A 17606-nucleotide genomic window follows, 5' to 3' on the forward strand; every position below is an offset into this window, starting at 1 on the left:
TGCCCACCACTTAATTCTATGATTTATCCTATGTCTATCCCTTTTGTGGCATTTTCTAATTTTAAGATCTAAAATTAAGACTCTATGTTGTGTATGTAATGAAATATGCGAAAAAACAAAGAGTGCGTTAAGCACTTATAATATCCACTAATGAACAAACAAAAGGGCTAACACCCAAACCCACAAGATACAACACAACATAAAAATATAAATGTCTCTTATTGAAAAGAAAGAGAGCTCTCAAGAGTAAAAAATACAAGAGGGGTTCACCCCTATTTATACACAAAAGAAGGAGAGGAGGGGTGGCCTTATGGCCTTAAAAGAAGAGCCACCTAGGGGCTCCCCATGGAGTCGTTGGGAGCCCCCAATGGTCACAAATGTGACCGTTGGGGGGCCCATTGACTCCATGGTGGGGCCCCTTTTAAGTGAGCAAAAAATACAAAAAGAAAAAAATGAAAATGAAAAAAGAATTTACAAAAAATAAATGAAAAGAAACAAGTACCCCTATCGGGTACTTGTGAAATGACTAAAATACCCCTAGACAATACATATATATATAAAAACATATATATATATATATATATGAAATACATGTATTTTAACACCCTCCCCCAAGCTTTATGGGGATATAACCGAAAGCTTGTTAAGGAGAAACAAAAAACGAGGAGCAGCAAGGGCCTTAGTGAAGAAGTCCGTCAACTGGTACTCAGATGTGACGTAAGGTAGTGCTATGGTTCCTCTTAGGTATTCATTCACGTACGTAATGGCAGTCCATCTCAATATGCTTAGTACACTCATGGAAGGTGTGATTGCTTGCAATATAAATTGCGCTTTTGTTGTCACAACACATCTTCGAAGGAGTTGAGATGACAATGCCCATATCACTGAGGAGACTTCTTAGCCATACAAGTTCCATGGTTGTAGTGGCCATAACACGATATTCCATTTCCGTTGAGGACAAGGATACTTTGTGTTGCTTCTTGCATCTCCAAGAAATCATAGAGTCACCTAAGAAAACACAAAATCCCATAGTTGAGACTCGGTCATTGGGATTTCCTCCCCAATCAGCATCAGTATAAGCAATTAAATCAAGTGATGAGGAGGAGGAAAGAAAAACTCCCTTAGTTATGGTGTTTTTGATATATCTGACGATCCTTAAGACTGCACTCATGTGCACGGTTGTAGATGCATGTTGAAACTGACTGACAGAGTGGACGGCATGAGCTATGTCTGACCGAGTGATGGATAAGTAGGTTAGAGACCCAACAAGTTGCCGGTAGGGAGTAGGATCCTCGAGAGGTGTTTCATCTTCCAACCTTAATTTTGCATTGATGACTTCAGGGGTTTTTGTCTTCTTATCATCGGAGATACCAGATTTGGAACAAATGTCAGCAGCCAGTTTCATCTGAGAGAGAATGTACCCTCGAGGAGAGTACGCCACTTCAATCCCTAAAAAATATCTTAAGAAACCAAGGTCAGACATGTCAAAATGTTCTTTTAAAACTTTCTTAATATCATAAATTCCTTGCTCACCACTTCCAGTGATGATCATATCATCAACATAAAGTAGTAAAATAACTACTGAAGACCCTGCACTTTTCACAAACAAAGCAGTGTCAGTATAACATGAACGAAAATTCAAACTCGTCATTACATTACTAAATCTATCATGCCAAGCCTTTGAGGCTTGTTTTAAACCATATAATGCCTTTTTAAGTTTGAGAATTTTATTTTTACCAATACATACTCCTGGTGGGGGATCCATGTAAACTTCTTCATTTAATTCGCCATTTAGGAAAGCATTCTTAACATTTAGTTGATAGATAGGTCATTTTTTGACTGACGCAATGGCGATAAGAGTCCTAACACTAGTCATCCTAGCAACAGGTGCGAAGGTTTCTTCATAATCTATATCATATTCTTGAGCATATCCTTTAGCTACTAACCGGGCTTTATAACGTTCTAATGAACCATCACTTTTAGTTTTAATTTTGAAGACCCATCTACATCCAATCGATTTCTTTTCAGTGGGTAACGAAGTTATTTCCCAAGTTTTTGCCTTTTCAAGGGCACTAAGCTCTAAGTTCATGGCTTCAACCCATTGGGGAATGTTTTTTGCCTCATTATAGTGTGAAGGTTCATGAAATGAGTGCAACACAATTAGACATGCTCTATACCTTGGAGTTAGGGACTCATAGGAAATAAACCTATTAGGAGGATTGGAGATTCGACCGGATCTCCTTAAAGAGGTTTCTTCTATATTGGATCCTTGAGAGTATTTTTCTAAGGCGCTCATTTGAGCTTGTTGACCACGCCTAACATAGGTTTGGATTGGTCTATCACTTTCATCTACAACATTGTCAAGAGGAATATCCTCTAAGTCATTCAAAGACTCATTAGAGATTTCCTCTTCTTGAGGAGTCTCATCTTCTTGAGATAGAAGATCAAATAAAAAAGCAAATTCACTTTCGTCAATATCTTTAGTTTTCACAAAACCATTTTCATTTTCCAAAAAGGTTACATCTTTGGATACATAGAGTTTGTTATTTTTCAAGTTAAAACATCTAAAACCCTTTTGATTTTCTCCATATCCCAAGAAAACACATTCAATAGCTTTAGGAGATAATTTGTCCCTTTTATGTGTAAGGACAAAACATTTACACCAAAAAATTCTTAATCTATTGAAATCAGATGTTCTTTCAAATAGTTTTTCATATGGAGATGTATTTTGTAAGGATGAATATATCATTCTATTTATTAAGTAAGTTGAGGTTAAGGCCGCTTCGGCCCAAAAACTCTTTGGAATTTCTTTGGAAATAAAGAGTGTACTAGTGGTTTCCATGATGTGTCTATGCTTTCTTTCGGCCAAGCCGTTTTGTTGGGGAGTCCTAGGACACGATCTTTGATGACAAATTTCATTCACTTCTAAATAATTTTGAAATTCATTTGATAAATATTCTCCCCTCGAATCGGATCTAAGAGTAGAGATATTACTTGATAATTGATTTTTAACTATCATATGAAATTTTTTGAAGAAGTCAAAGACTTCGGATTTTAAATTGAGAAAGTAGATCCACACATACCTAGTGTAATCATCAATGAAAGTAACGTAATAGGAGTACCCTCCTTTAGACATGACCGGGGAAGGACCCCAAACGTCCGAATGGACTAACTCAAAAGGTCTTTTGGACACAAAGGTTCGGTTTAGAAAAAAAGTGGATTTCATTTTGCCAAAAATACAACTCTTGCAAACAAAATGTTTCTCATTACAAAATTTCTTTTCAAATGGAAAGGAGTACATTTTTTAGAAACTTGGATGTCCAAGTCTTTGATGCCAAATTTCAATATTTTTATCTTGGACATGGTTACAAAAAGAGTTAGTAGGGAGTTTCAAGTTGCTCATATAATAGAGATCTCCCCTCCTATGGCCTTGCCTAATCTGCTTCCTGAACCGGAGATCCTGTATAGAGCAATCCTTAGTTGAGAAGGAGATTTCACATCCATGATCACATATTTGAGCAACAGAGAGGAGATTTAAATTAAGTTGAGGTACTAACTCTTACGTTTGGCACAAAGAAATCTTTGAAAAAATTTAAAGTTTCAAAACTTTTTACTTGTAAAGATGTACCATCGGCAGTTGAAACATAAGAGTTTTTATAGTTTTTACACAAATCGGAAAGCTCATTTTCAAGTGGGGTCATATGAAAGGAAGCTCCAGAGTCAAGGATCCAACAAGACATACCTGGAGGAGAGGAAGAAGCTATGGCGGCACACGAGGTTGATGGTATCTTGAGTAGAGTTTGTAGTGCTTCCGATAGTTGAGCAAGAGAAAAAGATTTTTTCCCTTTGATGGTTTCCTCTTTCTTTTGAGTAACTTCTTCAACAGAAACAACCTTATTTTTAGGTGCTTCATTCAACTTAGGGCAATTAGGTCTTATATGACCCGGTTCTTGGCAATCATGGCAAATGACTTTTCTATAGTTGCCATTATAATTATTTTGCCTTCCAAAATGTGGAGGTTTGTAAGCTTTCATATGGTTATCGGCTTTTGATACGGCCAAAACATCATCTCCCCTTTTAATCATGCCAAGGCGAGTTTCTTCTTGGCATATTTCGGCTATGGCATCTTCCAAGGGAAGAGGCTTAGATCTATGAAGAAGGGAAGATTTAACTTGTTCATATTCGGGCCTAAGCCCATGTAAAAATTGGAAAAAGTGCTCTTTTTCCATTTGTTCTCTCCTTAATTCCACATCCATACTAGAAACCCATTTTGGTTCTAGTAAAGATAGTTCATCCCATAAGGGTCCAAGAGTGCGAAAGCAATCCCTTACACTCATTTCCCCTTGCTTGATAGTCCGGATTTTTTCTTGAAGAAAGAATTGACGAGCAAGGTCTTTTTGAGTAAACATACCTTTCATGAAGAACCATGCTTCATTAGCCATCTGAAACTTAGCAATGTTGGCGCAAATCTTGAGCTCCACATTGTTCATGAACCAAGCAAGAATCATGGCATGCTTACTTTCCCAATCTTCCACTTTAAATTGGTGATCTTCAATGGCCTTCATGCGGGCATTTCCTTCAAAAGCTTTTTCTTGATCACCATCCATCTTGTTAAAATGTAAAACTGTACATATATGTATATATAATAATATTATATTATTATATATATATAAATACATTTTTAATTTCTTTCTTTTCTGTATTTTTTTTCCTTTATTTTTATTTTTTGTCTTTATGTCATCTAGTTCAGTTTGAACTAAAATGACTGTTGCTAGTCAAGTCCTGTCCAGACTTGACTAGCAATAGAGCTGTTGGACTGACACAGTCCAACAGCTCTTAATAGAGCTGTTGGACTGTGCCCAACAGCTCTATTGAGTCCTCTTTCAGCTGTGTATATAAAGGGGTGCAGCCCCTCTTGTATTTCACTCTAATGCTTCTTAAGCAATTGGTTTTTCATATCAATAAAGAATACATTTTTATTTTTATTTTGTTTCTAGTTATACCCTTTTTAAGGGTTATGCTTTAGTGTCATTCTTGACACTTGCTCTTGTTAATCAAAGCTCGTGTTTCGAAGATCCCCATTTCATTTCATGGTATCAAAGCCGCGGAAGTACTAAATCTTGAGGAAAAGCTGCCTCGGTTTCCGTGCCCGTTTGCAAAAGTGTTCGCCACTTGAAGAGAAGTGTTTTATCACTTCATTGGAGAAGATTTCACATCTTGTTGTATTGTTTTTTTTTTTTTCTTTCTTTCTCATTTTCCTTCTTGTTTCTCTTCTATCCCTATTCTTTCTCTCCTTGTAATCGATGGATGACAATGATAAAGTCACCATCATGCCTATGAAACTAAGCGATACGAACTATGTAACATGGGCTTCAATCATGAAGCACCATATATGGGGAAAAGGCTTATGGGGGATTGTGGATGGTTCCGATTCGGAACCTAAGCTATCTCTTACTAAAAAGGAGGGAGATAAAGACGTCCCTCTATCGGAAGAAGAAAAAATCAAGGCTATTGCCTCATACGAGAAGAAATTGAAAGAATGGAGAATATCTCATGCGAAGATAATGTCATGGCTTATCAATAGCGTTGACATTAAAAAATGCTCAAGTCTTGCCAAATTTGATCATGCCGATAAGGCATGGGAATACCTTAAGAATATGTATTCCCTTAAAGATATTGCACACGTGTGCAACCTCCAAGAAAAAGTTCGAATGATGACACAAGGAGACAAAACTATTCGTGAATATTACAATGGGTTGTCCGAACTTTGGGAAGAACTTTCCCTTTTAGAACCAAAGTGGCATTGTGTCGAAGACATCGAGCTTCGTCAGAAACAACTCGATGTTGAACATTTTTACCAGTTTATCACTGGATTAAGGCCGGAATTTGAAACCACTAAATCGGCCCTACTTCACCGAGGAAAAATTCCTTCTATTGTTGAAACTATTGAAGAGTTAACAATGGAAGAAAATCGTCTCCGGAAAGGTTCTTTAAAAATTGAAGATGATTCCGTTTTAGCCGTGTCTAGACCAGGGAATCATGTTCGATCATATAGGCCTCCTCACTTTAACCGACAAAATGGTGACTATGATAAGAAGAAAGTTATTTGTCATCATTGTCATGAACCGGGACACTACAGGCCATAATGTCCCAAACTTAAGGAGTTGAGAGAAAAAAGAGCTGCAATTGCTGGATCGGAGCCTAAAGATCAGGATGCACCAGTTTCCCTGGCCCAACTAATGGAGATCCTTCAGCCTCTCATCAAAGGTGCCTCTTCCTCATCTGAAGCTTCAACCGGCGCAGCAGCCTCATCTTTTTCTGATTTAGGTAAAATTTCTTGGCTTCTTGACTCTGGTGCATCTTTTCATATGACCCCAAATAATCAAAGTCTATCCAAATGTGTTAAAAATAAAACAAGTGTGTCAAAGGTCTTTACTGCTGATGGGACTTCTCTTGAAATAGAAGGAATAGGAGATTTTGAAAAAATTTATAAAACAAAAAAATTTTTTATTCCAGAAATTAGACATGTTCCCAAATTAAATTTAAATCTTTTATCTGTATCTCAAATTTCTGATTATGGGTGTAATATTTCTTTTTCTTCTCATGGTTGTTGGGTACAGGATCGCCAGTCAGGCAAGCTGATTGGGGAAGGCCATAGAGAAGGAGGACTCTATTACATGAATTTTTTGGAAATGCCGAAGAAAGTTTTTTGTTATAATATTCAAAAAATAGAGTTGGAACTGTGGCATAAGAGACTTGGTCACCCACATATAGCCAAAATCCAACATTTTCCAAATCTAGGGAAATTTTGTAACTCTGAATCATTTGATTGTAAAGATTGTATTCTCGGAAAAATGAAAAGATTACCATTTCAGAACAGAACCTTTTTCTCTTCAAGACCACTTGAATTAATACACTCGGATGTTTGGGGTCCTGCACCAGTAATTTCTAAAGGAGGATTTGTTTACTATGTTATTTTTGTCGATGATTTCTCCCGACATACGTGGATGTACTTTCTCAAACATAAGTCTGAAGTATTTTCATACTTTCAAACTTTTCATAATATGGTTAAAAACAAATTTCAAAATGATATTACTATTTTTCGCATAGATTCAGGGAGAGAGTTTTTATCCACAGATTTTCAAAATTATCTTAAATTGCATGGCATCACACATCAAAGATCTTGTCCTTATACACCTCAACAAAATGGACTGGCAGAACGAAAACATCGCCATATTATAGAAACCACTAGAACTTTATTAATAGCAAATCAAGTCCCTAAAGACTTTTGGGCAGAAGCTGCCTTAACTGCCACCTATCTCATTAATAGGATGCCATCTTCTTCGTTACAAAATATCACTCCCATTGAAAAACTTATGAACATTTCTCCAGACTACTCTAGATTAAGAATATTTGGGTGCAAATGTTTCATATTTACTGACAAAAATGATAAACTTTCCCCTCGTGCGATTCCCTGTGCCTTTTTAGGATATGCTGAAAACCAGAAAGGTTATAGATGTTTTGACTTCAAAAATAATAAACTATATGTGTCTAGAAATGTTTCCTTTCTTGAAAAGGAGAGCTTCTTTGATTTTAGAAAATTAAAAGACTTCACTGAGTACTCCTTTTTGCTAGATCTAACATCAACATCTGATGAATATGACCTTGATTGTAACTTTGATGATGATCCAAGAATTATTGATCTTAATGTTGAAAATGAAGAAGTTCATAGAGATACTAGTATTCAATATTCCAGGCGACAAGAGTCTAATACTCCATGTGCACTTGAGAAATATTCTAACATTCCAACTAGACAATCATCCTGAATCTCGAGGCCTCCAGAAAAGTTTGTATCATACGAGTCTTTCTCACCCACATATAGGGCAGTTATTGCATTAATTCACTCATATGAAGAACCATCCACATATTTTCAAGCAAAAAATGATATCAAATGGATAGAAGCCATGAAAGTTGAATTAGATGCACTTGAAAAGGCTTCTACATGGAATATTCAAGATCTTCCTCCAGGGAAGAAAACTATAGGATGTCGATGGGTTTATAAAATTAAAACCAAGAGTGATGGTACTCTTGAAAGATATAAAGCCCGTTTAGTAGCCAAAGGTTATGCCCAAGAATATGGGATTGATTATGAAGAAACCTTTGCTCCGGTGGCTCGTATGACTACTGTCCGAACCTTAATTGCCTTAGCTTCTATCAAAAAATGGTCTATTTTTCAAATGGATGTCAAAAATGCTTTTTTAAATGGAAAGCTAGTTGAAGAAGTATATATGGAACCCCCTCCTGGTCTAAGTATTCCTAAGGGTAAAGTCCTTCGCTTAGAAAAAGCTCTTTATGGACTTAAACAAGCACCAAAAGCTTGGTATGATAGGTTTAGTCGTGTTATGATTGATATTGGTTTTCAATTCTGTTTAACTGACACTGCTTTGTTTATTAAGAATTCTGATGTAGGGATCATTGTGCTTCTTCTCTATGTGGATGATATGATCATCACCGGAAGCGATAAACAGGGAGTTGAAACAATCAAAACACTTCTTAAATCTCATTTTGAAATGACTGATTTGGGCTTGTTGAGATATTTTTTAGGCATTGAAGTTGCTTATTCTCCTAGAGGATATTTATTATCTCAGACTAAATTTGCTTTTGATATTGTTTTCAGGTCTGGTATTACTGATGATAAGAAAGTTGACACTCCAGAAGTTGTTAATGTTAAAATGAAGATTGATGATGGAGAACTTCTTGCAGACCCTACTCCTTACAGACAGCTTGTCGGGGCACTTTCCTATCTATCCATTACCAGACCAGATATAGCACATGCTGTTCATACAGCAAGTCAATTTCAACATGCTCCTACTTCTGTTCATATGGGAGCAGTCATGCGTATTATCAGATACATCAAGTCCTCTCTTTCACGAGGACTTTTCTTATCTTCCTCCTCTTCTCTTGATTTAATTGCATATACTGATGCTGATTGGGGAGGTGATCCCAATAACAGACACTCAACCACTGGCTTTTGTGTCTTTTTAGGGGAATCATTAATCTCGTGGAGGTGTAAAAAGCAGCAGAAGGTATCTCTCTCATCCACCGAAGCTGAATACAGAGCCATGGCAACCACGACCATGGAAGTAGTTTGGCTCCGACGACTGCTTGCTGACATGGGAGTTGAAGCAACAAAGGCTTCACAAATGTGTTGTGACAACAAAAGTGCGATCTACATTGCCAGTAACAGAACATTCCACGAACGCACCAAACACATCGAAATGGATTGTCACTACGTCAGAGAGGAATATCTACACGGGATAATTGATCTGCCATATGTCACTTCAGAATATCAGTTAGCAGACCTCTTTACAAAGCCTTTCGCTGCTCCCCGATTTCACTTTCTCTTAGACAAACTTTCGCTCATTGTACCGGAAGTTTGAGGGGGAGTGTTAAAATGTAAAACTGTACATATATGTATATATAATAATATTATATTATTATATATATTTATAAATACATTTTTAATTTCTTTCTTTTCTGTATTTTTTTCCTTTATTTTTATTTTTTGTCTTTATGTCATCTAGTTCAGTTTGAACTAAAATGACTGTTGCTAGTCAAGTCCTGTCCAGACTTGACTAGCAATAGAGCTGTTGGACTGACACAGTCCAACAGCTCTTAATAGAGCTGTTGGACTGACACATTCCAACAGCTCTAAATAGAGTTGTTGGACTGTGCCCAACAGCTCTATTGAGTCCTCTTTCAGCTGTGTATATAAAGGGGTGCAGCCCCTCTTGTATTTCACTCCAATGCTTCTTAAGCAATTGGTTTTTCATATCAATAAAGAATACATTTTTATTTTTATTTTGTTTCCAGTTATACCCTTTTTAAGGGTTATGCTTTAGTGTCATTCTTGACACTTGCTCTTGTTAATCAAAGCTCGTGTTTCGAAGATCCCCATTTCATTTCACATCTTAGTTAGTTGGAGTTGTGGTTCTGGAATGGTGCCCATAACGTATCCCCAAAGTTTTTTACCTTTGAGGTTGTTCTCCATGGCGGCAGCCCACATCATGTAGTTGGAGCCATTGAGCTTGAATGAGAGATCAATATTTTGTTCTCCTTCCATTTTAATCACCCACAAGAGGACAAACGAAGAGAGATACAACAAGAAAAAAATATAGCTACACAACTAGCTATATTAAGAAGAGCATACACAAGGCTCTGATACCATGTAATGAAATATGCGGAAAAACAAAGAGTGCGTTAAGCACTTACAATATCCACTAATGAACAAACAAAAGGGCTAACACCCAAACCCACAAGAGACAACACAACATAAAAATATAAATGTCTCTTATTGAAAAGAGAGAGAGCTCTCAAGAGTAAAAAATACAAGAGGGGTTCACCCCTATTTATACACAAAAGAAGGAGAGGAGGGGTGACCTTATGGCCTTAAAAGAAGAGCCACCTAGGGGCTCCCCATGGAGTTGTTGGGAGCCCCCAACGGTCACAAATATGACCGTTGGGGGCCCCATCGACTCCATGGTGGGGCCCCTTTTAAGTGAGCAAAAAATACAAAAAGAAAAAAATAAAAATGAAAAAAAGAATTTACAAAAAATAAATGAAAAGAAACAAGTACCCCTATCGAGTACTTGTGAAATGACTAAAATACCCTACATATATATACAAACATATATATATATATATATAATACATGTATTTTAACAGTGTAGCTATACTTTCTCCCGGTATAACCTTACAATCGATGCAACAACCCCTATCTCTCTTTCTGAGTAGGAAAAAATCTATCTGACTCTCATTAACCCCACTTTTAAATGTTACTAAGTGAGACTCCCTCTTCCTAAACTACGTGTTGGCTAAGATCAAATCATAGGACAAACCAAAATCTAAAATCCTTTCTCCACTTTCGTTTCTTTCTCCTATACCATAACCTCCATGGATACTCTCAAATCCATCTCTACTAATGCCTACATGTCCATTAAGGTCTCCGCTGATGAAAATCTTTTCTCTATGAGATATCCCTTGTACTACTTCGTCTAAATCTTCTCAAAATTGAGGCTCAATGGAATCGTCTAAATCGACTTGAGGTGCATAAACACTAATAAAATTAATAATATCCATACCTACTACTAATCTAATAAGTATAATCCTATCCCCTTTCCTACAGACCTCAACTACATTATCTATAAACTCACGACTAATAACAATCCCAACTCCATTCATATTCCTATGTATTCCTGTATACCAAATCTTATATCCCCAAGGTTGTATCACTTTTGCTTTCTCACCTACCCATTTGGTCTCTTGTAAACATAAAATATCAATCTTTCTCCTACACATAACATCTGCTAACTCTACCAACTTACCAGTTAAAGACCCTATGTTCCAAGTGGCTAACCTAATTGTATGGTCTTGAACTATCTTTTTTACCCTCACCCGTCCAACAAAGTGCAGGAACCCTTGCCTATTTGACCCCACCCCCGGGCGTCGGTTTGACGCATCGCTTCTGAGCAATGTCCTAGCTACCCTTGCCCACTTATCACTGCCTCCGAGCCTATAGAGTACAGAGCGTCACTTAGTAGGGAACACCCCAATGAAATTCGCATATTGGTTCATATTCATAGGGTGTGACTAAGTTTTTACGTTGGCTGTCACTGGCCTACCGCAACCCTCCTCCGTTATCCGGGCTTGGGACAGACAGTGTATAACTAAATAGTTATGCACAAAATAAAAAAAACACGGCCTAACAATGTATAAAAAACAAGTTTTTTTTTTTTGAAAAAAAACGACATGAAAATGCCAACAAAAGGAGAATTTGGCGGAAGTACGTAAAAAAATACCTTGAATCGTCGTTCATCGATGAGGGCTTCCTCCGTCGCCCGTGTCGGATCTCCCAAAGCGTGAAAACCCCCTCCGTGCCGCTGAGAGAGAGAGAGAGATGTGCGGTGGGAGCTTCGTCTACAACTGACGACCCAGGTTCCGACGAGCTTCCTGTGGGAGGGAGAGAGAGAGAGAGAGAGAGAGAGAGAGAGCAGTTAATCGGGTTTGAGGGTTCGGGGAAGGCACCGACGAGCTTCGTCTGCCTCCGACGACCCAGGTTCCGGCGACCCAAAGAGAGAGAGAGAGAGTATCTGGTAGTCGAGGGTTTCAGATTGTGTCCCTGCTTTGGTTTAGGCGACCCCAAAAAGAGAGAGAGAGAGTAACCGTTAGTCGAGGGTTTTGCTTCACTGTTAGTCGGCGACCCAGGTTCTGGCGACCCAAAGAGAGAGAGAGAGAGTATCTTGTAGTCGAGGGTTTCAGATTGCGCCCTGCTCTGGTTCAGGCGACCCCCCTTGATTTACACCAAAAAATTGAATGAGAATCCCTGAGCCTTTTAGAAATCCATGAAATCCCCAAATCCACTACGCCTACGAATGCCGATTCACGAAAATCTCAACCCCCCCTGGTTCCACTCGTGAGAAAGGTAAGGAAGGAGTGTGGAATGGCCTCACAAGATAGTGGTTGGCTGATCAGGAACCCTCGGTGGTGGTGGAGTGGCGGAAGCCTGCCGTGGTTCTGACTGCAGGTAGGGATGCCGGATACACAACGAAACTGGTGGTGGTGCCGACTGCCGCGGTGGAGTGGGCCGAGTGGAGGAGCCTAAGGGAGCCATCGACGCCGAGCCTAACCCCAGCTTTCTCTATCAAAAAAAAAGTATCATTGGGTAATTCCAAAAAATCAATATAGTAGAGACTTCCTTCTCTATGGCCTTCCCCAATCAACTTCCTTGACTGATGATCATATACCCAACAACCATCAAAAGAGAAAGAGATATTACATTCATGATCAGATATTTGAGAAATAGATAAAAGATTTAAATTTAACTTGAAAATATATCTAACTTTTGGAATAAGATTTTTTTTGATGTTTTGAAAATTTTCGAAATTACATATTCTTTTTATTTCAACAGATGTACCATCAGTTGTGAAAACATTTAGCGCACTTGAGTTATTATGACATTTGGTCAAAATATCACTATTTGGGGTTATACGAAAAGAAGCACCAGAGTCAAGAAGCCAAGGAGATTTACTGAGATCGGAGAATGATGAAATTGCGGCTTCGGTTGAGGCTATAATTGATGAAGATGCTCCTTTGAGAAGAGGTTGAAGTATTTTCATTAGTTGTGCCATAGATACAAGAGCATCTTGATTGCCTAGATCTTTTGACTCTTGTGATGAGCCAACCAAAGCCACTTTTTTTTCATCCCTTCTTAATTTAGAGCATTGAGGCCTATAATGTCCTGGTTCATGACAATGGTGGCAAATGACTTTCTTTTTGTCATAATCATTGTCTTGTCTTCCAAAATGAGGTGGTCTATAGGTATGCATGTAATTCCCCTGTCTAGATACAGCTAAAATGGAATCATCTTCATTTTTTTAATTATGTTTCTTCTTTAGCCTATTCTCCTTCGTAGTTAATTCCTCAATAGTATCAACAATAGAGAAAACTTTTCCTCTATGTAGAAGAGTTGATTTGGTGGTTTCGAATTCTAGCCTCAAACTATTCACAAATTGGTAAAAGTGCTCCATATCAAGTTACTTTTGGTGAAGCTCAATATCTTCGGAGCAATGCCATTTTAGCTCAAGAAGAGCCAACTCTTCTCAAAGTTCGGACAACTTGTTATAGCATTCTCTAATACTCTTGTCGCCTTGGGTCATAGTTCGTACCTTGTCTTGCAAATTGCACAGATGTTCAATATCTTTAAGGGAATACATATGTTTAAGATATTCTCAAGCTTTATCGGCATGCTCAGATTTTACAAGACTTGAGCATTTTTTTATATCTACACTATTAATTAGCCAAGACATGATCTTGGTATGCCCCATTATCCATTCTTTCCATTTTTTCTCATATGTGAAGAAGGCCTTAGTCTTTTCTCCTTCCGTGAGAGATACTTCTTTCTCATTTTTTATTTTGGTGAGGATTAGTTTTGATTCCGAATTAGAACTATCTACTAACCCCCACAACCCCTTTTTCCAAATGTGATGCTTCATAATTGAAGCTCATATTATATAATTGGTATCATTTAATTTTATAGGCATGATGGTGACTTTATCATTGTTATTCATTCTTACAAGGGTGAAAAAAGAGAAAAAATAAGGTGAGAGACAGAGGAAAAAAAAGAAATGAGAGAGAAAGAACAATAGCACAATCACGGTTTCACGATTTTTGAGAGGAGTCAATGATCACACGAGCCAACGAACCACTCTTTTCTCCAGCTATGCAAGCATAAGAACACTTGAATCACGAATGGAAGAAGAGTCTTCTTCTTGCTTCAAAGGCATGGAAAACGAGGCAGCAACTTTCAAAAAACTCCAAGAGCTTCCAAGCTCTGAAAATATGTAATGCTTAAAAAGCATTAATACAATTGGAGGCGGATGACCCCTATTTATACACATGAATGAGCTCTTGGAATAGAGCTAAGAGAAGCACAAGAGAGTCGTTGAAGCTAGTCCAACGGCTCTATTTGTAGCCATTGGACTAGTTCCAATGGCTCTAAAACTAGTCAACAATATGTCGACTACTTTAAGTCTAATTCAAATGGAACTAGATACTAAAATGAAAAATAAATAAAGAAAAAATATATTATATAAATATATATATACACACTTTTTAACAGTAATCACATCAACAGTTTGGATTCAGGAGATTACTGTATGAGGCATCTCATATCAAGTAAGAAACTTTTGAATTCCACGTTCCCCTGTGCAGGGAACAAGTTTGCATCAGTTAAATGCTTATAAGTTTCCAATACCGAACTACATCCAGACTCTTAAGCACTGATTTATGAAACAAATGTTCAAGATGTGTGAAGAAAATTCCAGTATTACCAGCATCACAATAATCCTATAAAGCACTTCATGCTTAGCATAAGGGAGTATAGCTAGAGGATCTCAAAAATACTCCAAGAATTCAGGGAAGAAAAGTGAGAAAGAAACAATATAAATTTCATTTCATGCTAATTTTGAACTAATTTTGCATTCCTGAGTAACGATCTACTACCAGGAAAACAAGTTTCACACATAAATTGATGTAGGATGAAAGAAACAAAACTCATACTTTGATAATTTAACAAGATCCCACATAAAATGAAGCTACCTAGAAAGACGATAATTGAAAGCAATCACGAGAATTCATCGATCAAGGAAAGGGAAACAAGTATGCATCAACAACCGACCTCTCGTTTGCCCGCAGAACCGGTCCAGCATTCTCAATTACAACCTTTATCAGCTCGAGAGACAATACCTTCCCCCTCAGGAGAAGCACGTCCTCCGGGCTCTCCTGGGTCGAGAATTTCATCGAGAACTTGCACAGGTTCTTGAAGAGATTAAAGGCGTCCTCCCTGATCCTGCTTTCCCCCTCCCCCGTTTCGTCCCTCCTCGTCGAATTGCCGCTATCGGACTCCCATCCCTCCAACACATCACTCAGGAAGCCCTGAACGGATTGAACCAGCCCCGATTCGTTCAGATTCTTGTCCGACATCTCCAGCATCGCCGGCACCGACACCGGATCGACGCCCACGTCCACGCGGTCTGCCTCCGCGCGGGCGAACACGATGGCCACCGTCTGCACCAAGGCCGCCTTGGCGCAGATCCTGTTCTCGTTGCTGGTGCTGCCGAGGTAGACATTGTAGAACGTCTTCACGATGTGAATCAACGCATCGCCGTGGAACCCCAGAGAGCTCGATCTGACGGAGGCGAGGAGGGTTCGGAGCACGGCGAGCTCGACGGCGTTGTCGGCGACGGCGGTGCACCTGCAGACAGAATTGAGGAGGAGGGCGGGGGCGGGGGAGGCGGGATCGTCGTCGATCTGGTCGGCGTGGCAGCGGAGGAGGGCGGTGGAGACGAGGCGAAGGACGCAGTCGAGGGCGGGCTCGATGACCTTGGAAGCGGCAGAGTCGAGGGCGAGGGAGAGGGCGGAGAGGAAGAGGTCGGCGTCGGTTGGGGGGAAGCCCGGGATGGAGGAGTCGGGGAAGTCCGGGGAGGCGGCGAGGTTCTGGAGGCGGTCGAGGGAGGACTTGCAGGCCTGGACCAGCTGCGACTGCTTCCGCCACGCCACGTTCTTGATGATCTTGTCCAGCGACGAACCCAACACCCGCCCCGCCTTCGACGGCCCCCCAAGCCCTTGAGACGACGACGACGACGACGCCATCTCTCTCTCTCTCTCTCTCTGAGTGATCCCAGAGAGAGGATGCGAGATCTCAACCAGTGAGAGATCTGGCAGCCATCGATGGAAGGAACTAATTGATCTTTGTGGGATTGGCTTCTTAAGCAGAGAGAGAAAGAGAGAGAATGAAAATTCAGATCTCTCTGGCTGGCGTTGGCGGTTCTACGTCAGATTGTATGCAGCGAAGGATCGATTTCTATTCTTCGTGTTCTTCTTTTCTTTTCTTTTGTTTTTTACAGTTTTTTTTTCTTAATTTATTTTCCGTTGGCATTAATTATAATTTATAACACTGGGTTACAATGTGGTAGTATACAAAATTGGTAGCTTGACAAAGAATGTATTTCAAAAACAAGTCTTGGAACCTATTCTGTGTCATATATATATATATATATATATATATATATATATATATATATATATATATATATAGAGAGAGAGAGAGAGAGAGAGAGAGAGAGAGAGAGAGAGGTCCTTGCTAAACCCATTTGAGTTAAACAGCATGCTAAATGAATTTTTTGAGCTTTGTCATTTTATTTCTAAATTCTGACCATACAGATGTGATTTATGTACTTGATTTTATAGGGATCAGCTCATGAAATTCCAACACATGGGTGGGTTTTATAAAGTTTGAAAAATCAACCATCCAAAATCTTTGTAAATTTTTTAGGCTCCAAACATCATTTTTTTTATTGAAAACATATGATCCAGGTGGGGATTCTTAATAAATCAACCATGCCCAACACATTTATGGGGCTGGAAATGCATAAATAGCATGGGAGAAGCTCGAAAAACCCATTTAGCACGCGGTCTAGCACCAAATGAGTTTACAACAGAGCCATTTTTCAATATATATATATATATATATATGGTAACTGAAATATGTTTACTGAATCAAGATTTTTTCTTTTTATTTTTTTTTAAATTTCACCATATCTGCACGTTTGGTTTTATATTGGATCATCCAATTAGGATGTATAAGAAGGATCTTTTAATGGTTGAAAATAAAAAGCCTTAGAATTTTCATAAATATTCAAGCATAAAATATTACATTTCTTGATCAGATTACCATGATCCAACAGTCAATTCCTAGCAAATAGTTCACGTCCAATGCATGTGCAGGGTTAGATTTACAAAAAAACTTATGAAAATGTCAAATCATACCAGCAAACATATTTGGTTGGTAAACATATTTAAGTTTCCTTATATATGTAAAGCGGTAGCTGCCTACCACCTTCTCAACGACACCTGAGCCAACGCCTGTTTGCTCTACATTTTTTCCCTGCCCAAAAGAGCTTTAGCGGCAATCACAACCACGCTAAATGTCATTTTTATGACTATTTAACATGCGACCGTGAGATCGCATGTGGTGCACCACTATCTGG

General features: G+C 38.7%; 1 protein-coding gene across 1 annotated transcript in view; it reads right to left on the reverse strand.

The window, feature by feature from the left end:
• LOC149830425 (brefeldin A-inhibited guanine nucleotide-exchange protein 1-like) overlaps positions 1-16480 on the reverse strand; it is a 64308-nt gene extending 47828 nt beyond the window's left edge. The window contains exon 1 of the mRNA XM_090016509.1: positions 15236-16480. Coding sequence (XP_089872635.1) covers positions 15236-16209 — 974 coding nt within the window. The 5' untranslated portion in view covers positions 16210-16480. The remainder of the gene's footprint in view (positions 1-15235) is intronic.
• Between the last annotated feature and the right edge of the window lie 1126 nt (positions 16481-17606).

The sequence above is a fragment of the Nuphar pumila genome, chromosome 8 (assembly GCF_984573655.1).
Source record: "Nuphar pumila chromosome 8, dmNupPumi1.hap1.1, whole genome shotgun sequence".
Lineage (NCBI taxonomy): Eukaryota > Viridiplantae > Streptophyta > Magnoliopsida > Nymphaeales > Nymphaeaceae > Nuphar > Nuphar pumila.